The 26,104-nt window shown below is 41.8% G+C and overlaps 1 protein-coding gene across 1 annotated transcript in view; it reads right to left on the bottom strand.

The window, feature by feature from the left end:
- The window catches only part of esyt1a (extended synaptotagmin-like protein 1a), a 37,278-nt gene that overhangs the window by 10,061 nt on the left and 1,113 nt on the right, over nt 1–26,104 (bottom strand). Inside the window, exons 2-19 of the mRNA XM_083769110.1 lie at nt 18,855–18,896; nt 15,040–15,174; nt 14,274–14,347; nt 14,111–14,183; nt 13,492–13,581; nt 11,694–11,749; nt 9,677–9,797; nt 8,608–8,784; nt 7,813–7,895; nt 5,034–5,082; nt 4,542–4,631; nt 4,257–4,352; nt 4,085–4,153; nt 3,560–3,646; nt 2,307–2,456; nt 1,554–1,721; nt 877–1,053; nt 378–460 (exon numbers count right to left, since the gene is read on the bottom strand). Coding sequence (XP_083625236.1) covers nt 378–460; nt 877–1,053; nt 1,554–1,721; nt 2,307–2,456; nt 3,560–3,646; nt 4,085–4,153; nt 4,257–4,352; nt 4,542–4,631; nt 5,034–5,082; nt 7,813–7,895; nt 8,608–8,784; nt 9,677–9,797; nt 11,694–11,749; nt 13,492–13,581; nt 14,111–14,183; nt 14,274–14,347; nt 15,040–15,174; nt 18,855–18,896 — 1,820 coding nt within the window. The remainder of the gene's footprint in view (nt 1–377; nt 461–876; nt 1,054–1,553; nt 1,722–2,306; nt 2,457–3,559; nt 3,647–4,084; nt 4,154–4,256; nt 4,353–4,541; nt 4,632–5,033; nt 5,083–7,812; nt 7,896–8,607; nt 8,785–9,676; nt 9,798–11,693; nt 11,750–13,491; nt 13,582–14,110; nt 14,184–14,273; nt 14,348–15,039; nt 15,175–18,854; nt 18,897–26,104) is intronic.

Below are 26,104 nucleotides of genomic sequence, written 5' to 3'. Positions count from 1 at the left end.
GCCCACCGCTCATTCAACAGCAGATTTAACAGTGTGCCCACCGCTCATTCAACAGCAGATTTAACAGTGTGCCCACCGCCCAATCAACAACAGATGTTCGGCAAGAGTGTTTTTAACACTTACCTCCACCGATGTCTGTGCGGTAAAGAGCTACCTTTACCCTTTTCTCCATTTCTCCATTTCTGTTTATGGGTTTTATACCTCAATTCACCATATTCACACATTGGCCATTTTGCAATTAAGTGCCGCCCGGGGTGGCATTTCATCCCAACACACAAATATGACAAGAGAGCAAAATGTGTGAATATAGTCAATTAGAGGCCCCTTAGTTGCTTGTTGTCTTGAATGTTTAAAGTAAAGGACGCGGCACACTGTACCTTCCCAGGAAGTCATCCTGATCGATGTCCTTGTCAAACAAATCAAACTGGATCTCCTGACCAGGCAGATGGGTCAATATCACCTGGAGATAGGATACAGGGAGAAATATATATGCTTCAAGTCTAAACACATTCGGTGTGCGTGCGTGCATACGTGTGTGTATGTGTGTGTGTGTGTGTGTGTGTGTGTGTGTGTGTGTGTGTGTGTGTGTGTGTGTGTGTGTGTGTGTGTGTGTGTGTGTGTGTGTGTGTGTGTGTGTGTGTGTGTGTGTGCGTGCGTGCGCGCCATGCGTTGAACTGCCTATACAAGCACCTTTTCTGTAGTATCTGCAAGTTGATTTTCATACTTAACTTAACAGGTCCTTTGCTTTGTAAAATGGTATGGTCCTTTTAATGCAGTTATACCTCATACAGTTCATTCAAATGGTATGGTCCTTTTAATGCAGTGATACCTCATACAGTTCATTCAAATGGTATGGTCCTTTTAATGCAGTGATACCTCATACAGTTCATTCCAGATTGGGTTCAGGTTCTCATTAATGGTGCGGCTGCGGAATGTGATGCCAGCCACCCGGATCTTCACGTAGGGGTCGCTCTTTCCTTTCACCATGCCCCCCATGAAGTTGTCCTTGGCTATCAGGTTGTGGGCCTCCACCAGATGCATACGCAGCACTCCCTGTGGACAGAGAGAGAGAGAGAGACAGACAGACAGACAGTTAATCTAGTGTGTCTAGTGCGTGCGTGCGTGCGTGTGTGCGTGCGTGTGTGCGTACAACAGTGTTGACAGTGTTTACAGATGTTATGAGAGACACAAGCAGTCAGGTCTATGAAAACAAGCCCAAAATAAGCCAATACTCAGTCAAACTTTACTGTCTAATATAGTTTTACAGCAATATGGTTCTCATGAAAATGAAATGTATTTGGCCACAGAAGCCAATCTGAAAATATTTTGTGCCAGGGAGGACCCCATATAAGATTTGTGTTGTAAGATTTTCAAAAGATATTCCAGATTTATCACATTTATTTCAAGATTCTTTGGAAATAGCAGATCTACACGCAAATATGCATTATATAGGGCTAAAGTGGTTAAACTGAAACATGCGTGTGTGTGTGTGTGTATGTATGTGTGTGCGCGCGTGCGTGCATCCATGTACATCCTTCCGTGTGTGCTCTTACTTGAGTTGCAAACTCTGGGTCAGGGGTGGTGAACTGCGGGCGTGAGCATGGTTTGGTAGCCACAGGGCCGGGCTCTGATGTCCATCCCGACCTCCTCAGAAGGGAACCGACGCGAGAGGGACGAGGTGACGGAGTTGTAGGAGTGAGGTCTTCATTGAGCCACAACACCTAGGAAACACAGTGACAGGACGAGAGTGGTTTATGGGTATACCGGTAGTTAGCAAATGTCATAGTTGCTGACTGTATGTGAGTTCAGGTGTGCGTGTGCGTGCGTGCGTGCGTGCGTGAATGACTGTGTGTGCGCACGTGTCGCCGTGTCGGACTGGTTTCACTTTCACACTGCCTCTGATATCCTGTTTGTTGTCTGAACCAGGACATCACATGAGCAACACTATCTTATGACCAGGCATGATATGTAGAGGAAAGTTTGTTTTATTGCAACATACTGCATGTCAGATGATTTCCTTAAAGTCAAGAAACCCCCTATCGCCATTAAACAAATAGAAATATTCAAACCGTAATTTTACATTGTGTGCCTCTTTCATTTGTGTTACTTACGGTATATTTATTTATTTAGTTTTATCTTTTTTACATTTCTATTTATGCCTTATGTAAAGCACTTTGAATTGCCTTTGTGTATGGAAATGTGCCATACAACAATACATACATAATAAAGTACCTTGACTTGCATGCACAGTTGCACACTGTCACTGATGCATTCCAGCCTGCATGTCTACGGCTATTAACACCCACCCTCAGAATAGCCTTGATGTAGATTCTGCTAGCAGAACCAGAATCCTCCAGTTGGAACCACTGATCCATGGTCAGTTCAGGGCTGTCGAGCAGACGGTCCATCGGGATGGTCAGACTGCCCAGAGACACAGTGCGGTCATCGTCCTTCACCTAAAGGAAACAGTGGAACAGATAGCCCAAATGTTAGGCTGATAAAACGGCAAGAGCAGCTGTGCACTAAACATCATCATACAATACATCATCACATTCTGGCCAATCACCTTTGGCGTCCTCACTTTTCTGTCCTCACGTTTTATCCTCACTTTTTAAGCCCTCAGCCAATCAAATCATCGCTATGGGGTACATGCGCACACACAAAGCTGGGCATAGGAGGGGCTAGCGGCCCTCAAACACATAATGATAAACGTTATAAGGACATTACCCCGGCGTGTGTACATAAAAACAGGTCTGATCAGGTGGATGTGGGGAGGAGGTGGGTGGGTCACACACAGAGCAGCAGTGGGCGGGGCAGACAGACAGCAGGATCACACGCTAGTAGCGTGTAGACTAGTACCTGACTGTCATGTAGTTTGCCGTTTAGTCCAGGTGAATGTGAAAGGTGATTGGTCGGTTTCAGAATGTGTACCTCACAACACGTCGTGTGGCAAAGCATTGTGGGCTTGTCGATTGGCCGTGTTCGGTTCGGTGGCAATTGGTGTAAGGGGGGAAAAGGAGGGGACCTAGCATAGACCCCTGGTGGACTCCGGTCAGTACATATAGGGTTTAACTGGATATGCTAAGCTGAGGCTAACTAGAGTCAAGGGCACATTTCTCAGTAATTTATATGGAAATTTATGCTGTACAGATAATGAGTAGAGAGAAAGTCCACATAGAGCACAGGGAAAATCAATAAGCTTAAGAAACAGTCAGCACTCGCAGAAGTTTTAATTGACCACAGCAGCAGTCTCGCGGTAAATGACAAACGCTAAACCTTCTTTGTGGGCGCGGACTGCTTCTTAAGACTGTTAAGACCCCTCTGTTCGCTGTGCGTCTGCACCCGTCCTTCCTGGAGTTCTTAAAACTACTGTCAATATTATTAGAGTATGCTCAGCTCGGGCCTTGAGTTCTGTAGTACGGAAATTAAAAGTCAATAAGCTCCCTGGTGTCGTAATCACCTTGTAATCACCTTGATAGGGAGCAGTTGTATGTTCTAGTTTTACAGCTAGATGAAGTGCCTACAGTGTGTAAGTTTAATTACTCTTACAATGACTTACTTCAATGTGAATGTCTTGTTTGCACGGATCTTGGATGAAGAAGGTGAAAGCGTCCTCCCACACAGGATTGGTGGTTCCATAACAGGTCTAGGAAGAAAGAAATAGAGTAAAACACTCATGTTAATGCTATTAGCAGTGCTGGGCAATTAAATCAATACAGTATTATTGTGATGTAAGACTAGATCTACTGGGATTCTGGATATTGTAAAATCATGCTATGACATACGGTGACTTTTCCTGGTTTTAATCACCTAAGCCGTATTGTATACGTATAGGCCTACGTACTTTCAAAACATAAAAGTGTTCGTTTTTTTAAATAGCAGAAATGTCAGATCTATAAGCTTCAGTCTGCTATTTTTGTTATTTAAAACAATAAATGTTTGGGGGAATAAATGGCACTATCATCACAATACAATATTATCGTCTCGATATCGAGGCAATTGGTCAAAAATAAAGCGGTGATATTATTATTTTTTTGCCCAGCCCTTGTTGAGGTGCGAGCTACAGTGAACGTGTGATTGTTACCTTGCTCTCTTTGGTTGTATCCTGAAGGGACAGTAGTACCACAGGGCTGGGATCCTTGCCTTTCTTCAGCTGAAAACATACATCCAACACACCAACAATGCTAATGAGAGAGGGAAATTCAACACAAACCTTTGCCAGCCATTAAACTCTCACATCATGGTACAATTCTTACCGGTATGTGTTCAGCCTGGTCCAGGTATACCACTAGGATCGCAGCAGACGGGGGATCGGCTGACTTACTGGTCAAATTCTGGTTCCTCTGAATCACCTGGTGAAAGGTGTGGAACAGAGGAATGAGCAATAAGCATGTAAAGAATATGATCTACCACGGTGGTTCACAAACAAAACGACCCACCATTATTCTGAGAGCATACAAACAGAACCAAATGGGCCCGTAGGGATCCATTTGTTTGTGTGTATGGTAGTACCCTATAGAAGAGCATGCGCTGAGACCCACCTCACTGAGTCGGGCAGCAGAGGGCAGCAGAGAGAGCCACTCTAGCTTGAGGTGAACGCTACCCGTTTCAACATCCTTCAGAGCAAACCACTGTCAGGGGAAACAGAGGGGTGATTAAATATACATCGATCTCGTCTGGATAATTCCGCTGAGGAAGGCTGACTTGACGACGGTGAGATCACAAGAGGAGGGCATGTGATGTGTGCATGCCACATACTGTACAAACAAAGCATCTCCCAACAGTCTTGGGAGAATGTTCAGGGTCTTTTGCAACAGTATTGGAGCACTGGCTACAGCAGAAGGGGGGTAAAATATATGTTGTCCTGGTTTAGCACAAGAAACACTGAATTTTTTCACTGAAAGCTCACTGCATTGTGAGCTTACTGATCGGGGAAAAGGGAGGGGCCCTTGTATAGACCCCTGGGCCCTAGGGGACACCAGTCATTAAAGTATATAGGGTTTAAGTGGTTAAACATGGGCATTACTACTCACATCATCCACAAGTCTGGCCTTCTTTACAATATCAAGATCCACCTTGACCCTAAGAGATAGGGAGAGAGAGAAAGAGAGAGAGAGAGAGAGAGAGAGAGAGAGAGAGAGAGAAAGAAAGAGTGAAGGAAATGAGAAAGACACAGTTACTGTAATAACTATAGAAAGGTCGCAATTTTTCAAAATTGCAAAGTGTGGTTGCCACAGTCGCTTAGGCCCCTCCCACTAATATTGCCAGCCAATTACAATGTCACCCCTGTGATCATGTGTAAGTAATTCGGAGGGTATTTATGCCCCCAAAAACTGTATCTGTAATGTAACAAACGGTTATGAAACGGATGAAAATGGAATTGCTTTTGGCTTTTGGTTGATTAAACCACCCGCGATATCTGATTCAAATTTGGGGTGGGTTGGACATTTGGTTTGGGATTTGTGGCGTTTTTTGTAAAATAGGCCCCTCCCACTAACTTCGGAAGCCGATTACAGCCGAACGATACGCACTATCAATATTCCGTCTGTGCTGTTTTCAACGGAAAGGTCCAGAGATCATGTGTACCGATTTTTGTGAGTTTGTAGGAGGAGGAGCAAAAAGTGTGTTTGAGAAAATTAAAAATGGCGGAAAATATATCATGACGCAAATGGGCGTGGCCTATATGGGGAGATGCGTCATGACCAGGGGGGCAGTCAGACAGAGATTTTGTGAAGCCATTAAGGAAATCGGGACATCCTGAAAGTTCATATAATGGCCTGTTGTGGCGCTGTCATTGGGCCCAAAAAAAACCATAGAGCCATAGAGGTCCATGTATTTGGGCCCAACTTCACCTAGACTGTATTACCTTAAACATGGTCATGAATACTTTCTGCTTCCAGTCACTAGTTTAAAGTCTCATTTCTCATGTCATAATATTCTTTTTGGAAAATTATGGTCCCATTTATTCAAGAAATGACCATAAAGTCACGTATGTTCTGAGGGGCGTGGCTACCGTTACAGTCTATGATCGGGAGCCACCCCCAGTTCAAGTCAAAATAAAAAACAACGAAGAAGAAGGGGGGAAGTCCCGCCTCGTTGTCTGGGCCAGCCAATGGCCAGCTGGGCCCAAACGGATCTAGAAAGATGGCGATTTATAATTCAAGGACTGATTGGCTTCATCTTACGTCCATATCAGACCCGGCGAACGCTTTGTCCATATTTCTTTACAGTCTATGGTCATGACCCAAGGAATACAGGAACAAAATATTTTTTTACGGTTCAAGAGTTATAAGCCAAAACGTAAAGTGGACTGTTATAATAATAATAATAATAATAAAACTTTATTTGTATAGCACCTTTCATGACATGAAATGCAGCTCAAAGTGCTTTACAGAACAATGGAGAATAAAAGAAAAGCAAGGCAACAACATTAAAAAACAAGCAGTAATGCAATACAGTGAGGAACAAAATATAAAAAACCATGAGGCCAACAGATGTAATTATATGATAATTAATTTTCGTAATTATTATGAAGCTCCCTGCCAAGTCTATATATAACTATAGCTGTTATGGTGTCAGAGAAAAAAATACTTGAGTTGGACTTTTAGATCTTCCCATGTTAAAGGACAACTTTAGTTTTTTTCAACCAAGGTTCATGTTTTAGGTTGTTATTAGAGAAAGGAAAAGATGAGTGTTAATTTTCTTTCATTTGTTGCTTTCTTTCATTTTAGGGATTTTAGCTGTTTTTGACAGGGGACATTCGAGCATGGGGCTAAATATGTATTTCTTTACAACCTTTTTTTTTTTTTGAACCTTGGTTGAAAAAAATTAAAGTTGTCCTTTAAGTGAATGGGGAAAATTAATTCACTAATTCATTAATATCAATTAAACTATACAACATTTCTCTTAGCAATGAGCAAGCACAATTTTAACACCAAGCCCTGGTGTGAGATATGATCTGGACAACAGATGTCAATATGAAGTTGAGGATAGCATTGACCTGCACTTCATTGACCTGCACCTGTGTCTTAGTCATACTTCTCTCTCCTTTCTTTCGTAATCTTTTTTGTCATCAGACGGACAGCTTGGTCATATACTTCTCTCTTTGTTGACGTTTTGTTAACTCATCCTCCTGCCGTTAACCTTAGAGTATATATTTCAACTCTATGCCGTTAACCCAGTGGTGGAAAGTAACTAAGTACATTTACTCAAATACTGTACTTAAGTAAAATGTTGAGGTATTTGTACTATATGTGGAAATGCATCATGACCCAAGGAATCCATGGAAAAAGAAATTTTTATTTTACGACTTACAATTCCCGATGAAGCCGGTCAATTTGACATATGGCAAAGTATCCTCATTTACAATAACAATAGTCTGGTAACCACACTAACTATGAGACAAAGAGAAGAGGGCAATAATAATAATTACACTATGGTTATGAATATGGTTATTCATTATATGGTTATGAATATTATTGTCAAGTATAGTATATATTGGACTAGTATAGACTCCGGTCAGTGAAGTATATATATTAGAGTCAAGGGCACATTTCTCAGTGATTTATATGGAAATGTATGCTGTGGATATGCTGACAGAGAGAAGAGGAGAATAATAAAAATCGTGCTACATCATCATGGCCCATGATGGAGATGACATGTGAAGCACATAGAGACACACAATGAATGAGTGAATGAATGAATGAATGCGTGAGTGAGTGAGTGGGTGAATGAGTGAGTGAGTGAGTGAGTGAGTGAGTGAGTGAGTGAATGAATGAATGAATGAATGAATGAATGAATGAGGTACAGTACCTCCCCAGGAAGTCATCCTGGTTTGGGTCTTTGTCAAACACCTCCACCTCCAGCTCCTGACCAGGTACTTCATGGACGAGAACCTGACACACACAACCGCACGCACACACGCATGCACATGCACGCACACACACACACACACACACACACACACACACACACACACACACACACACACACACACACACACACACACACACACACACACACACACACACACACACACACACACACACACACACACACACACACAAACACACACGGACAGACAAATACACACAACAAAATATAAATATATACAGATCGCACAATAACACACAGACATACAGTATATATATATACAGTATATCTTAAGGAATTGCCAGTAAAGCCTAACTTTTGTGCTGGTTCAGCTGTAAATACAAATAATTCTATTTCAATACATAATTTGCCTGAACTCATATTCTGCATTTTGAGCATATACAGCAGGACCAAGAGATAAACAAACTACATATCAGCATTCAGCTGATATGTCTTGCCTATCTCGGAAAACAGTGTCTTGTTTTCTGCAGAACAGAGAAAAATCTACCCACAACTGATAACAACAAAGGTTTCCGTGACAATTTTACAAGCCGATACTTAGTGCATGAAGGGCACAGTGACATTCACAGCCATCTGGAGCTATGAAACGTACAAACGCAGCGGCTGCTGCTACACTCGCAATCCAAGGCCAAATCAAAAGGAAACAGTCTATCGTTAAGTCTTTTAGTTCAGTCAGGACTCTCAGGAGGGTATTATTGTGCCTCTCTGGCTTGCCTCATACATCTCCCTCCACTGGGGGTTCAGGTTGCTGTCAACGTGATGAGAGGTAAAGGTCTGGGTTCCCACGCGCAGCACGGCGAACGGGTCCGACTTCCCGTCGATTAGACCCTTGATGACCGTATCCTTGGCCGTCAAATCCTCGGCCTCCAGAAGGTGGATGCGTACGACTCCCTAACGCACGCACACACAACGCACGCACACACAACACACGTACACGCACACATGCATGCACACACACACACACACACACACACACACACACACACACACACACACACAGAGGCAAACATACGTCTTAGTCATGGAGCTTTTGCGCAGTGTGGACTTTCTGTGTCTTTTTGGCTATGCAGTGGTGGAAGTTACTTGAGTAAAAGTATTAGTTGAATAACTTCAGTAAGTAGCATGTATAAATACTTGAAAATTGGAAACACTCCAGTAAAGTAAAAAATAATAATAATACAAAATGTCACTTAAGCACAGTACTTTCCACCACTGTAGCTGCTGTGTATACAGCAGTGGTTTTCAACCCTTTTCACATCAAGGTCCATTATTTATTCAACATTTGAGCCACGGACCACCAATTGATGACATTTAGCCTCTCATTCCATGCTGTGTTGCAGATGTTTAACAATAATGTAACTCTTGAGAGTGTAAAATGAAACCAATTAATTTTACACTCTCAAGAGTTAAAGGTCTAATAAGGGTCCATTTGGTTACCAACTCTTCATCATTTAGCTATAGGGACCACCTGGAACCCCCTCAAGGACCACTGGTTGAAAACCACTGGTAGTATGCTGTTGGGATGTGCTTCATTCAGCCAGTGAGTCAGTGAGTCAGTGAGTCAGTGAGTCAGTGAGTGTGTGTGTGTGTGTGTGTGTGTGTGTGTGTGTGTGTGTGTGTGTGTGTGTGTGTGTGTGCGTGAGTGAGTGCGTGCGTGCGTGCGTGCGTGCGTGCGTGCGTGCGTGCGTGCGTGAGTGCGTGCGTGCGTGCGTGCGTGCGTGCGTGCGGTTCAGTGTCTCTCTCTCCAGGCCATTCATTGTTCAGACTGTCTCTGTACTGTTACCCTTGGGAGAGGGGAGCGAAGCTGCGCAACGTGCAGGTCGGCCACCAGGGGGATAGTGAGACGGTTGGGGAGCACCAGGTAGGAGGCTATTGCATCCATTATCATAGTGTCCGACATGGCACTGCAAATGAATGCAAGGGTGGTGTTGATGACACATGGGGTGGGGTGGGGGGGGACAGACAGACAGACAAACAGAACAGATAGAGACACACTAGAAACTGGCTGAAGACCAACATGAACATACATACAGTGGTGGAAAGTTTACTTAAGTATTGTACTTTTTTATATATATATTTTTATTTTTTATTTTTTTGGGGGGGGGGCTTTATGCCTTTTTATTGAATATATACAGTAAAAGTTGACAGGAAACAAGGCAGCAAACTCATGCACGAAGCAAAGTTCGTCGGGATCGGGACTCGAACACGCAGCACGCTATCAGAACACCTAGGATTACCAGCCTAGGTGCTCGGACCGGACCGCTAGACCGGCCCGGGCCAAAGTACGTACAATTTTGAGGTACTTTTACTTTAGTATTTCCAATTTTCAGTACGTTCACTTGTAGGCTACTGAAAATCTCAGAGGAAAATATTGTGCTTTTACTCCACTACAATTATTTGAAAACTTTAGTTAAGTTACTTTGTAGATTTTGATTATTATTACAGAACACACTAATCACTTCCGCCCTATATATATTTCATCCATTTGAAAATAACAGATCTACAAGCACAATAAATACTTTTACTTTTGGTTCTATAAGTACCATAAGATACCAATACTTGTAGACCTACTTTAACCAAATTGTATTTCTTTTTAATTCTGGACTTTTACTTGTAACACAGTATTTCTACATTTCTACAGTACTTTTTACACCACTGCATGCATACATAAAAAACATGATCCAGATTCTCAACAAGGATGGCCCCAATCGGGAGTATATATACTATATAGCCATAGGCTAAAGATGAAGACATTTACCTGTGAGATCATGTTTAACGTCATCCAAACGAGGAATACAATTAAAAAATGAATGACAAATCTGTCATTAAAAGCATTGCCAGGAGCATTTGATATAGGTTGACAAGATGCATCTGACAATGCTTTAATTGTATTTTCAAAAAAATGACCTATATAAATGTGTGGATTCTTAAAGGACCACTTTGCTAATTTTCAACATATCTTCACTAATGCTCATAATAACATGGTACTGGTAGCCTACCATTTTTGTCTTCTCAGTCTGTGTCTCAGAGGAGGGCTGTTAACCAGACTCCGCCAGATTGCGGCAGTATTGCCTCCTCCTGCTGGTCTCTCTCAAGCAGAACCGATGAACCCGAATTTTGAGTCGTAGTCTTGTTAGGTTGTGTTTACATGTGCGCTGTGGCACAGCTTCAATAAGTCATCAGTCTCGCGTTGATCCGACGTTGATCCCACCTCTATAGCGGCTGCATATCGCTCCGATCAGCGCTGGCTCGGAGTACATCGACTCTGCCCGAGAGAGACCAGATGGAAGCAGGAGGAGGAACTCACTACTGCCACCATCTGGCGGAGTCAGGTTAGAGGGCTGTGGGCACTGGGCAGTTCAGAAACCTGCTTACCAGTGACATCATCATCATCATCGGTAGGGCGGTTTGGTCCTTTTTAATTAATGTGAGAATAATGGATACTACTACTATATCACACAAACTTTCCAGGAATAAAAATCCTGCGGTTTCTATTAGCTTGGATTCCCCATCGATGATGCCTGGGGTCTCTGAACTGTCCACGGCCCTCCTTTGAGACCAACACCGAGTAGACAACAATGGTACCGTATTATAAAAAGCATTAGTGAGGACCAATTAAATAGATAGGTTGAAAATGGGTGAAGTCATCCTTTAAATTACAATGCAATACATATACAGAACGCCAGCAGCATAATTATGTTATATTAGTTAATAGGATTATTATTACTACTCCTCCATATTGATAATGAATGATAATTATGTTATTGGCTAATAAAGGTGTTGGTGCAGTTGGAACTCACTTCAGCCCAGGGATGTCCAGAAGGTTGGTCAGCCCAGTCCAATTAATGTCCAGCTTCTACGATGGCAGATGGAATTAAAAACATTTGTACAGTCTTCTACCAGTACCACATCACATCTAATGTAACTTCTACTATACAAATACATAGCAGAGCCCACCGGTGGTGCTGCATTGGGTGGCGGTGGGAGCAAACAGTGCATAACAACACCAGGAACGCGTTACACAGAGGAAGGAACGCAAGAAGAATCCAGACGTAGGTGAGCTTAAATACCCAATTGGTCAGCTGATTGCCACGTTAGCGAATGACATGTGTCTTGCATAACACTGAATGAGCCCCTCGAGTATATCTGACTGAACTAACTCCGCAAGCTACGTCGCTATCATTAATAATAATGGACTGCTTGCTTATTGTAAATCATCTTTTCTCATGGGTAGAAATGTCGTCTTGTCCAAAATTGTAGATCAGCTATTTCCGCTATTGTTACATGTTTAACATGTAACATCATTAAATATGTCAGATATTTCTTTGTATATTTAAGTTATTTGTCATGCCTGCCCTGTGCAATTTCTAATTGGGAAGCCTAAAAGGCAAACAGAAATTAAATTTGTGTTCATATTTTCTAAAGTTCACAATTAAGTCGTTAATCGCAATTATTTGTGTGACAATTAATCGTCAACTTAAATTTGTAATTGTGACAGCCCTAGCTTTTGTGTGACGCTAGATGGTGTGATGATGTATAGGGCGTTAATTTACGGAGCAAAAATAGTTTAAACATGGAGATAATAGGTTTCTGCAAACCAGATGAAACCAGAGGCAGGTGAATTAGTGTCACACTCACAGAGCGACAGAATGGAACCAGAGGCAGGTCAATTAGTGTCACACTCACAGAGTGACAGAATGGAACCAGAGGCAGGTGAATTAGTGCCACACTCACAGAGCGACAGAATGAAACCAGAGGCAGGTGAATTAGTGCCACACTCACAGAGTGACAGAATGGAACCAGAGGCAGGTGAATTAGTGCCACACTCACAGAGCGACAGAATGGAACCAGAGGCAGGTGAATTAGTGCCACACTCACAGAGCGACAGAATGAAACCAGAGGCAGGTGAATTAGTGCCACACTCACAGAGCGACAGAATGAAACCAGAGGCAGGTGAATTAGTGTCACACTCACAGAGCGACAGAATGGAACCAGAGGCAGGTGAATTAGTGCCACACTCACAGAGCGACAGAATGGAACCAGAGGCAGGTGAATTAGTGCCACACTCACAGAGCGACAGAATGAAACCAGAGGCAGGTGAATTAGTGCCACACTCACAGAGCGACAGAATGAAACCAGAGGCAGGTGAATTAGTGTCACACTCACAGAGCGACAGAATGGAACCAGAGGCAGGTGAATTAGTGCCACACTCACAGAGCGACAGAATGAAACCAGAGGCAGGTGAATTAGTGCCACACTCACAGAGCGACAGAATGAAACCAGAGGCAGGTGAATTAGTGTCACACTCACAGAGCGACAGAATGAAACCAGAGGCAGGTGAATTAGTGCCACACTCACAGAGTGACAGAATGGAACCAGAGGCAGGTGAATTAGTGTCACACTCACAGAGCGACAGAATGGAACCAGAGGCAGGTGAATTAGTGCCACACTCACAGAGTGACAGAATGAAACCAGAGGCAGGTGAATTAGTGCCACACTCACAGAGCGACAGAATGGAACCAGAGGCAGGTCAATTAGTGCCACACTCACAGAGCGACAGAATGCAACCAGAGACAGGATAATTAGTGCCACACTCACAGGTCTGCGGATGAAGAACATGGTGATGGCTCCGACCAGAGGCACGTCTCCAATGAGGGGCTCCAGGATGACACGCAGCTTCCCATGGAGCTAAGAGTGGAGGAGGTTGAACACTGCATGAGTCAATGACACAACTACAACTCTTCCCATGGAGGCTGCGGCCCTCAACATTTTATTTTATTTTATTTACTTATTTGAACTGGGGACCCACCAAAATAATCATATTTGAGTTGAGGCATTACGTTTAGTTTGACTCAGTTCCACAGATAGATATTGTGAAAACAGTCGATCTACAAGCTCACAACGCCTGAGGTATTGTGAGCTTGTAGATCAGCTATTTACAATTATTATTATTTTTTACCTTTTTGCCTTATATTATTAGAAATTTTGGCCAATGTTTGACCAGTTTTTATATAGTATACTGTAGTTTGTTGGTTACTATACTTTTCATTTCATTTATTTTCTGTTTAAGGTATTAAAAGGGTCTTAAACATTTTACTCGGTTTACTGTCATTTGGGGACCTCTGGGGACCAAAATCACCGACACACAGGTTGACAACCACTGATCTAACGGAATGACGTTAGAATCTGTTAACGATAGCTCTTGAACTGTAATTACCTGGATTCCTTTCACTCCGGCTTTGCAGTAGTATTTACTGATTTCCACATTGATCTCAACATCACCAGCGTAGCTGCGGGACGAGACAGGGAGGGAGAGCTCAATCGCTTGTCCAATGTCAAAAAATATGACATGACAGAGACGGTAATCAATCATACTTTACCTCACAAACAAATCCAGCAGCACTTGACTCTTATCGTGTTCCGTGTGGGCCTTTATCCCAACCACCTTTATTGCCTGTTAAACATAACAGCTGATATTAATCACACAAACTCTGGTGTCCCTTTTTTGGGTGTCATGCGATTTTAGTCGACTAAAACTAAGACAAAAAATGTTCGTCGACTACCTTTTTTCACTGACGAAAACTAAATGTAAACTAAAATGAAAACTAAGCTATGATGACTAAAAACTATGACTAAATATACTGACAATTTTGTCAACAAATTACAAAAAAAGCCGATCTACAAGCTCACAATGTGTCGCGCTGCGACGCGTTGTGAGCTTGTAGATCGGATATTTTCAGCCAGTGTAAAAACGGTCATTATGACGGCATCAAGGCCCACCAGAATACATTTTAGTCGACTAAATCAACTGTAGATTTAGTCGACTAAAATCTTATGATATTTAGTCAACTAAAACTAGACTAACACTAAAACATTCCAGGTGACTAAAATGTGACTGAAACTAAATGAAAACTATTGAAGAGACTTGCTGCCATAAACAACACTGGTGTCATGTCATTATACTGCAGGTTGACCTGCAAATAATCGGATATCGATTCTGTCATAATTTCAATACTGTGCATCTCTAAAAATAACATCATCGAATCACAACTAAACCAAGATCAGAGCAATTCATACTAGTGTACTAATAGAACTACACCCCCATGTCAAAAAGAAGAGACGCTCCAGGTCAAACAGCTACCGTACCTTGTCTCCCAGGTTGACCTTGGTGAAGCTGAGGGTCTTCAGATAAGGGTTAGAGTTCTGGATGGCAGGAGCAATGGTTTTGACCAGCAGCTTCTCCAGATACTGGCCGACAAACGGCCATGCCTGTTGCAGTATCTACAGAACAGGAAATCCAGTCATTTGTTGTTGTTTTTGTGCATAAATGAATCAGAAAGCAGAACTTTCAAAAAGACAATATGAGGAAATGTACAAAATACAAGAGGATGATACAATATTTTCTTGGGGGAAATGTTTAAATGCCAATATTACTTAATTGTATGCATTTCTGTGGGTAACAATTAATTCAGTTTAAACTGTATTGGACTGATCTGCTCCACAGCAGGGGGTCATAAACTCCTGCTGCTGTCATGGCCTTGGAGACCAGCCATCAGCTGTTGTACAAGGACTGCTCTACATGCCGCCTATTCTCGTCTTAACCTGGCAGCTTAATCATTGATGTTAAGACAAGAGTTTCTATAATAGTAGCATACCTACATACCGCATATTTCCAAATGGTAGCCAAGGGGTTTAATACGCAAAATCGTTTCGGACCCTGGGCATTTAAAATGAACCTATTCCTTTTAATCCTAAATAGCTGTTTTATTTATATTTGCACCGGCCTGCACCCGGCCATTATTTTGTTACAGTTCCAGATAGGCTGAAGAAACTTCAAATAATAGCCCCGGTCGGACCCAGATTTGGCTAAAGAAACTGCAAATAATAGCCCTCTGTTTGTACGGACTGGGGCGTTTATTTGGAACAGGGCGTTTAATATGCAAAATGGTGTCAGACCCCGGATGTTTAAAAGCAACCAGGCGGCTATTTTCAGTAGGGCTACTATTTGGAGATACACGGTATACAATATGGCCAAGCTATGCAAGGGCCTGTCCACCTCTCATCTTTCTATACTCCTCCGCACTCTCAAGAAATGTATTGTTAGCTGTAAAATGTATTTGGGAGACTTTGTTCACTTTTCATGCTGATCACGTGGCTAGGAGCTCCTAACAAATAAAAGAATGACTCCTCACATTCTGGTCTCACCTTTGTGGAAATTGTTATCAAGATATCTATGAGATGCCTAGATTATGGGGTGCATACTTAGTTTAGACTAGTCATTGGTTAGACGTCAATTATTTTTATGTCGAATTTATAGTTCTTGTTTTAAATAATTACAAAATTATAGAAGCACCTTCAGTCCCAAAATAATTTCTCAATCACTAAACATTTACATGAAACATTAGTTACCGTTGATTTATGCGTATGGTTGATAATCTAGGGGTGCAGTACCAAAGTCAGACTCAGCTCTTAAAACCGTTTTGCCGCCAGCATTAATTATCTATCGTGCATTGCCATGGTTATATCGCGCGTAAGCCTAATTTTTAAGAGCCAAATATCCATAACCAGATGTTACAATGACAAAATGCGTGGTGTCTTGACCGGTTGTTGTTCTCTCGGTCGGTGTTGGAAAAACCCGACCGCGAGTATCGCAGCGCCTGCTGTCGGCCGTTGAAAACGGGCCATTAATGCTTCTTTGGGAATTGGACATTTCTTATACAACACCCTCCAGTAATGTTCACTCTGGGAGGCTAATTAATTGTTGGCATGGATAAATAATGAGAAAATTATAAAGCTAATTTAGAACATTAGGTTTAAAATTAGAACATTTAGAACATTAGGTTTGACATTTCACTTTATAACTGAACTAACAGTCAACTTAAGATATTTTCACATCCTGCAGTGCAAGGCCTCTTTTGCAGTTTGCACACATATCTCCTCTTACAGGAACTATAATGCAATGCCAAACCAACCACAATTTCTTTCCTGTTGCGCAGAAAACCATGCATCTCCATATTCTACTTTTGCAACGGTTTGCATCGGTTTTGGACAAACAAGGTTTCTGCCCGACAGCAGCAATATACCGTTGGCACTAGAGTGCAACCGCTCTTCACGACGTGTGATGTTATAGGCTCAGCATCCGTGTGAGAGGTCTGAGAGAAAGGTGCTAAACGTCCTCCTCATAATCTACACGTCAGCCCTCTCACGTCCAGCTCAAAGAAAGACGACGCTGGCAACAGACCTGAATTCTTTGTGGCTTCGAGCTACAGTGGACTCATATGCATGCACAGTGGTGGAAAAAGTACTCAATTGTAGTAAAGTAAAAGTATCAATACTGCAATGTACGTAGAACTATTCTATTCCGTTATATTGCGCTACAAGTCAAATAAAGTACTTTCTATGCAGAATGCAGGGCTTGACATTAAGACAAGTGCATTAAAAATGTACTTGTCCATTGGACAAGTGACTCTTGGTTTCACTTTTTCTGTGACGCTCCTAGCAGCCAACAATATTGTCTGGCATTATTGTCTGGCTTTCCTAATCATAACCTTTCCAATATTGTTAATAGAATGCCTGTAATCTTACATACATTTCATGTATTCCAAATACCAAATACACAGCCATATATCAGTCCTATCAGAGCAGTTAGCAGACTGACCACATCAGCATGTAAACTTGGGCGGGCAGACTCCGACTTTTAAAGTGAACGCGTATGCTGGATTTTTCCAGATTTTTAGCTGCGTTTTTCCGTCGGTTTTCCAAAAAACGCGTCCAGTGTGCAACCAACTTCACTCCCAATTGTCTGCTTTAGTCTGAAAACTCCCCTCTTTAAACTCCACCTTAGCACGTACTGGCCGTAGCACTTGCCCTCACCTCGATGACCTTGCCTGCAGGCTTATGCAAAGGCTAAAATATGTCATTTAGATAGCATGTTATGTAGACAGATGCCAGGTCATTATTGATCTATAGCATTCTATAGTGTTTATAGTGGCAATGTACGGATATTCTACTGTTAGACGGAGAATAGGTTCTTAGTTTACTTATGATCCTAGATTACTATTTCTATGCACTTGATCAAATGCATAGAAATAGTGATCTAGGAAATAGTGATCTTGCTTATTGTAAATCGCTCTGGATTAAGAGTGTCTGCTAAATGCCTACTTTTCAAGAAATGGAAAAACCTGTGTTCTTTTAGTTATTGCTACTTTTGCGCTGCTACTTTATACACTGTCATAAAGATTGTCATAAAATAGGGCATTCACGTATGAAAGAAATCCCCATAAAAAAGATGAATAGATTTCTAGCCAACAGTGACAATACGGGACATTACCCCCATGCGGTTCACAGTGACGCAGTGCTGCAGCCTATGAAAAGCAAAACATCACATGATGATTCTGACTACACATCAGTGCATTCAATCCACACATACAGTACCAGTATGCATTAATTTGTCGAATACAATAGGTTATGTTACGGTAATAATGATATGCAGGGATACCTGGGAGTGAGATACAGTATATATATAGTCTTTCTTTAGCCCGCCAGGCGTGGGTGTTTGCAATTTGACCACACGTATAGGCGAAGTAAAGGGGCCGTGAAAGACGACCCTCCGCAGACCACCCTCCTACAATAGGGGCTTTTGTCATTACATTTTCCCTTCCAGAAGGGTGTCCTGTTCACATGAATGCCAGTCCGGCGGTGCTGATGCTGTGCTTTTCCTGTAGCGGGAGAGAGACAAGCTGCAGTCCATTTACAGAATGGCTGAGATATGATCTGAGCCCCACTCTCTGGCTCTTAATCACAGCTAGATAATCTACTCTAAACTGGCGCTGCAGGGAAACCAGGCCACAACATAAGAGCATCTGGGTCATGCACGCACACACACCCACACACACACTGGAGGAGCGTACACACACATACAGTCTCACACGCATGCACGCACACAGTTGGAGAAAACGTACCTTATTAAGCCACTCGACCTTTTCCACATCGGGGAAGTGGACCTGTAGAGGAACAAACAGTGACATGATGAAACTATCAGAGCTGACACTGAAATAGCTACAAGTCTTTATAGATGTAAGCCTATAGCGACAGCAATAAGACATCTTGCATAAACATGAGACTTATCTTGATCATGTCATGTCAAGTATTTTAGTGTCAAGTCTTTATAGATGTTAAGCCTAGTGACAGCAATGACAGCATTATTATTAAACCTGACAGTTTAGATAATTTATGAATTGCGCTATGGCTTTGATATGAGCTACAAAGAAAAAAGAAACATCCCCATAACATACAGTAGGTGAGTAGGGAGTAGGCCATCAATTTGTCTACTTCCACAAGATGTTTTGATTGTTTTAAAACGAAAATCATCTTCATCCAGCAACAGTTGTAAGCGCCTTGTCAGACATAATCTCCTTCTGTACATCCCTCTAAACGCATATCACATGACCGTACACTGGGAATGTGTGTGCCCGACTGCCCGGTACATCACATTTGACATTTGACATGCAAAGAATGTTACGCTTTTCTGTTGATGCAGTCGGCGGGTTTAGCCAGGGCAGGGGAGTTCAACTCATTTTAGGTCACAATAGTTTTTTAGCGAGAAAAGTGAGAAAAGTGAGTGCAGCATTTTAGAATATAACATTGTAGTTAATTTATGCCATAAGGGGAATGTTGGTTTTAAGGATTTGTTATTCCTGCACTCAAGTACAGTTCAATATTTATAAACCTGCACCAAAAATGTGGATAATTTGAGTGCTCGGATCATTTTTAAGTCTACAGTACATCCTAGAAGCACCTTCAATATACTTTTAAGACATTTCTTATCTCCTTTGAGCACCCAGTTGGCCTCTGTGTTTTTTGGTACAGTAATATGTACATGAGGTTACAGGTTAGACATAACGGAGCATAAGGTTAGACACAAAGGAGGGAGCACATCGGGAAGGTCCACATTGCAGCACGTATATGTACATGAGATTACACATTAATGCAAAGAGTGTCAGTCAGCGCATCGTACAGGAGATATGAAGTGCAAAAAGAGGTATCAAATGTATTTGTTCAGATTCAACCACAAATCCACAAGGTAAACTCCATCATGGTAGATTCACAGGAAAAGTAAAGTCTAGGTCCAACCTGGTGACAGGCTCACACAGAGCTGTAACTTCTGCTGGCAAATCCACAACAAACGTATAGCCTGACAGGTGGTGGTCACGCCTGGTTCAACAGTCTGATCAGCGACGGCTCCAGAAAATTGTGCAACTGAGCATTAGTCAGGCTTACTGTAGGCCTACATATATGATGAAGGTTGAAAATAGGTGACGTGTTCCTTAAATTATAGGGTCTGTAATTGCACTAGCTGTGCGCTATAATGGATTTAACTAACCATGAAGAGGAGGAAACTTTAGATTTAGGGAATCTATGGGTTCTTCGGGAAACAAGCCAAGAAAGAAGCTGTGGTTTATTTTAGAATAACTAAGCGGTGGGGTGCCCTCTGGCCTATAGCCCAGGCACATACCACATATAGGCACATGGGTGTCACAGATCTGAATCCCGACGACCTTTGCTGCATGTCATTCCCAGTCTCTCTCTCTCTTTCTCTCTCTCTCTCTCTTCTTGAGTCCTGTCTATCTCCACTGTGTCATATCAATAAAGGCCTGAATGAAATGAGGGTGTTATTAGAACTAGAACCCCTTAGCTTTTCTAAAAAAAAAGCATTCTACGAAATGTTTTGAAATGCTACCAAATATGACAACATGTAAATCAAATCACATTTCACTCAAAACAGTTTTTATTTTATTTTTAATAATAATAAAGAATACAAGAATAAATGCATAGAAAGTAAGGCAAGGGAAGGGAAAAAAAGTCCATCCAAACATTTATGATTTTTAAATAAGGTGCAGGAGCATAGCAGGGGATCCGCAGTCCACAGGGACAGGGTTGAAATGGGGCGAGTCGGACCAATAATGAGCCGTCGGAACAATGACGCTGACCTGCATAGCAGCTGGTATCTGTTCCTAGATCACTATTCTTCCAGAATATATTGTGCCAGTGGGCTCATTGTCACACCTCTACGAACACAACTAGAGCCTGAGCAACCATGGAAACCAGCCCTTAGGGCTTTTTGTGTTATCCTTTTTAGCATCATTGCATAATGGTACCACTGGTACTATTTGCAAACTGTTAATAATGTATTCAATCAATCAATCAATAAATGATGATGAGTGTTCGGGGCGAGCTCTAGGGGTTAACCGTGCGTCTTGCTGAGGAACACTTTGACACATTGACAGGTGTCAAACCGGTGACCTGACCTTATGTTTACTAGATGGACCCTCTACCCACTAAGCAAAGCCCGCCCTCAAGTTAGTATACTCACACAACCATGAGAATGCTTGGTTGATAAATAGATTCTCTCAATGGGCCTCATTCACGAAGCTCTTCCAATTCTAAATCTTACACAATTGGGAAAGACCAATTCATTTTCTTACTAGAATCCTCTGCCCCCCACTGCCCCACGCCCAGTCCTCCTTTCTCTGTAACCTTATTATGTGTCACTAAAGACTGAGCTTCAGTTGTCAAAACAAACTGATTGGACCACTCCTTGGCCTTGGGCCCAAGATGACCCACCTATTTCACATTTTGCTGAACGGCTCAGGTTAGAGCGTTAAGCAATTACAAATGGGATTGACTTTCAATATAGTCAAAGGGGCTCTGCCCTCAATACCCTCATACCTGACTAAACTACCGGTACCTCAAACACGTGAGTGACATCCTTTTATTTATTTTTTACAAAATGGAGAGAGAGAGTGCACCACACACTATATGCCACACACAATATGCTTTAATTAAGGGGCTGTTTAAAATAACAAGCAAGTTGATAATTCAATATATGTTTGGAGTGGAGCTGCAGGAGCAGCTCTGTTAATCCCTGTGATAATGATATAGAATAGAAGCAATAGATGATATATAGATTATAGAACCTCCCCACTGCAATGTCACGGTGCCTTCGTAATCTGTGAATTAATCGCAGTTTGTTGACTAAAATGCAGAGTGGCTTATTTTATTTGCTCTGTTTACTGATCAGTACTGCGAGCTGATAAAAAGAGATAGAGACAGAGAGAAAGCAAGATTGTCAAGATATGAGTGTTCGATCCAAGTGGAAGGATGACGAAGAGGTTAGAGTCATCCAAATGCAAGGGGATTTCAATATGACAAAATGAACCAGGGAACACCAAGAAAATAAACCAGGAGAAGCACTAGGACGTTATACTGAAAAACGACAAAAACAAACATATAATGCAGAATGACAGACTGTGAAAAACAAACACAGGGGTGTTTAAATACTTAGACAGGGCAAACAGGGTACAGGCGAGCACTAAGACAAAACTGCAACTACGAAACAAAGAATACAATATTGCTTCATAAAATAACTGAATATAGACTGAATATTAACACTATTAACTATAACTATGAAACAAGGAACACAATAAGACTAGGAAGACAGATGATGATGCAGATCCTGATGGAGATAGTAATGGAGAGGAAGCAGTGGGAGATAGCAATGGAGTGATAGAGAGAAAGTAGATAGAGATAGTGATGGAGTGATAGGGGAGAGGGGGAGATGGAGAGATACTGTATAAGGATGCATGGTTAACGGATTGGCTGATTAACTAGCTAGATGTCTGGTTGGTCTGGTTAACTAGCTATGGTTGATTGGTTCAATGTAAATTGTTAGCTGGTTGGTGGTTGTTTGACTGCTGTCTGGTTATGCGTTGCACCACTGTGTGTGTGACTGTGTGTGTGTGTGTGTGTGTGTGTGTGTGTGTGTGTGTGTGTGTGTGTGTGTGTGTGTGTGTGCGCGCACGTGCGTGTGTGTGCGTGTTTGTGGTACGATATCACACCTCCTCCACCTCATTAAGTATCGGTTCCTGTGTAAACCACCTGCGCCTGTAGTGTCAACATTTCTGAGTAAACAGTATAGCTAGCACATAGATACAGTAGATAGTATGCATACGTACACTTGTTGAGTGTGTGTGCAATGCATAACGTTTAAAAAAATGCATATACACATATCCAAATGATAAATGATCCAAATGTCAAAATACTACGATATAATTATTAATTAACCCCAAAAGGTGGTAATAATATCATAAATGTCCATGGAAGCATGATGCAGTGTGGAGACTGGACACTATTTTACTGGTTTCACAATATGCTTCTGTCCAGCACCAAGTATTTTATAATTTGGACGTGTGTGTGCCTCCTTGGAAACTTTATACACACTGCATCCGAGTCTGTGTGTGGTGTGTGTGTGTGTGTGTGTGTGTGTGTGTGTGTGTGTGTGTGTGTGTGTGTGTGTGTGTGTGTGTGTGTGTGTGTGTGAGTGTTTGTGTGGTGCATGCGTGCGTGTGTGCATGCTTATGCCTGTGTGGTGGTCATGACTAATACGACAAATAAGAAGAGATAATGGTTGTTTCCATGGCAATATGTAGCACTACTGATTAGTGGTGGGAAAATACTGTTTAAGTAAAGGTCCAGAAGTCAACATTTACTATTGAGTAAAAGTATTGGCATAAAAATGTATTTAGTAAAAGTAGTCATTATGCAGAGTGTCTCGTTTCAAAATTTCAAATTATATAATTATATTTTGAAAGTAGCAGATCTACAAGCTCACTGTGTCGCATCGTGACGCATTATGAGCTTGTAGATCGGCAATTTTCAAATGGCTGTGCTGAAGTGGTTATGTTCCATACTATACACGTTTTTCCCTGTTTTAATTATTTCTTAACTGTATGATTTATTGTTTTGCATAGAAGTGTATAATTGTATGTCTTTAAATGTTCTGATGAATTGAAAATGGAAGACCCTGATGTAAACAAGTCGTAGTGCTTTTTCGTAGTGGTTTCATCCTCGTAGCAGATTTTGTATTGGCCTGTAACTTCGTTGAACTGTACCCATTCTACAAACTGTTAATAAAAAAGTTCAATCGATCAATCAATCAATCAATCAATCAATCAATCAATCAATGTTTTGTAATAATAATCTAAATATACAAAGTAACTATACATCTACGGTAGTAACTAAAGTTTTCAATGAAATAGTGGTGGAGTAAAAGTACAATATTTCGAGTGGAGTAGAAGTAAAAGTATTGGAAATTGGAAATACTCAAGTAAAGTACAAATACCTCAAAATTGTAAGTAAAGTAAATGTACTTTCCACCACTGCCTGTGTGGTGGCCATGTCTAACAGATAGACAGAAAAGAAGAGACCATGGTTAGTTTCCATGGCAATATGTTGCACTATACTGACAGAGGTGATTCATCGTTCCCCCAGGTCAATGCTCAGCATCGATAGATTGAGGATGCTGCTGTGACTCCGCATTCCTCTGTCTCCTCTGACAGGGTTGTTCATGTTCACTCGTACTGCATGGGTTCCTATCCCACCGGGAAGTTGATTTCATTCCAGGATGAATGCAGCTGACAGATCCGAGGCCGATTCTACAAATCACACGCAGAGGCCTTATGTACGCTGTCAGTGCGTCTGAATCGAAAAGCACCAGAAGGACTACAAGTTCTCCGGATACCGTACTAATCAGGCAAGCAGTATAGCTGAAATATTGTCTATATTGGTGATTATGCTAATGACAAAATTATGCAAATCATGGAAATTGTCCAACATAAAATATGCAAGTCTGGCAGTTTCTAAAACCTTGCTTGACCCATGCTTGACCCATACTGCACATTTCTAATATAAAACGTACTCAACATTTTGACTACAATGGAATGGAACTACAATGGAATTTTTACATTCGCTGGGTTACATGACCCGTCATTTAATGCTGTGTATGTGAATAAATGTTTCAATGCACTCTCACTTCTGGCCTCTGGCCTGTATCTCTATTTACTTGCTGATAAGCTCACTGACTACACTGCACTACACCTACACTGACTGCTTGACAACTGATAAAACAAATGGTTTCATTTCCTAAACTCCAGTAATCTGTCACATGTTGCAACATCGTTACTGTCTCAACTCAACTCATGAGACATAGTCATGAGATATGGTTGAAATTAGGTTTAATTTGAGAGCTTTCAGTTGAACCTACGGAAACAGCGGGTGCAGTGGGTGGGGTGCTAAAAAGTGAAATGAAATGGTGAACCTGCTCAAACACAAACACACATGATGTGCATAATCTAAGTGCACAAAACTATTTTAAGGTCAGTCATCCGCTTGCAACTACTAATTCAACTCCTTGCAACTACTTGCAACTCCTTGCAACTACGTGTAACCACTAACCATTAACCACAATAGGCATCAGTCTGCAAGTTGTCAGTCCAGACTGCAATGGGGTCTAAAAAATTTTTGCTGCAAGGAGTTGCATTGGTGTGTCGTAGACTGCCCTTAAAACTGTTTTGGTTGCAAGGAGTTGCGACCAGTTGCATTGGTGTGGTCTGGCCTCCAAAATCAGGATGGGCATTGCAGCCAATAATCTGGCATTGATCGGGCTCTACACACTCTTCTCCTGATATGGTAGGCCTACTGATCCCCCACTGCTAAATGTTTATGAATTATCAGGCTTTGGAACACCAGATATGGTCAAAAAGCTGCAGCGCTACCGCTTGAACCATGCAGGAAAAGGAAGAACACATGTACACCTCGGAAGACTGTGGTGATGATGTAAGATATTTTGATAAATAAATGACACACTTGTTTACCTAATTAGTACACAAAATTTTGTCATTCTTCTGATTGGTTTGTACTGCCACGTTATTTTACGTCAAGTTCATTCACATTCCTCAGTTTGGCACTTGGTTTAGACTCGTCTACACTCATTCCTCAGGCACTGCACATTAGGAATGTCCAAATATAGGCCCTGCTACAGTAGTGCCAAGGGCAGATCACACTAGAAAACCACTGTGCTTGCCAGTGTGGAGAAAAACATAATGAACAAAAGGGACATTGACAATGTCTGTGCATGTTACCTTGGAGAAAGAGGCAGTTCTGGACTGCATGGTCTGTGTGTGGTAAATGGTGCATTCATATAGCGCCTTTATCCCAAGGCGCTTTACAGAGATTGTGCATTACATTCACCCATTCACACACACACACACACACACATTCATACACCGATGACAGTGGAAACCATACAAGGCACCAACCTGCACATTGAGAGCAATTACGGGTTCAGTGTCTTGCTCAAGGACACTTCGACACA

Source organism: Protomyctophum parallelum (assembly GCF_964188405.1).
Source record: "Protomyctophum parallelum genome assembly, chromosome: 7".
Lineage (NCBI taxonomy): Eukaryota > Metazoa > Chordata > Actinopteri > Myctophiformes > Myctophidae > Protomyctophum > Protomyctophum parallelum.
The sequence above is the reverse complement of the archived record's forward strand: the minus strand, read 5'-3'. Positions and strand labels throughout refer to the sequence as shown.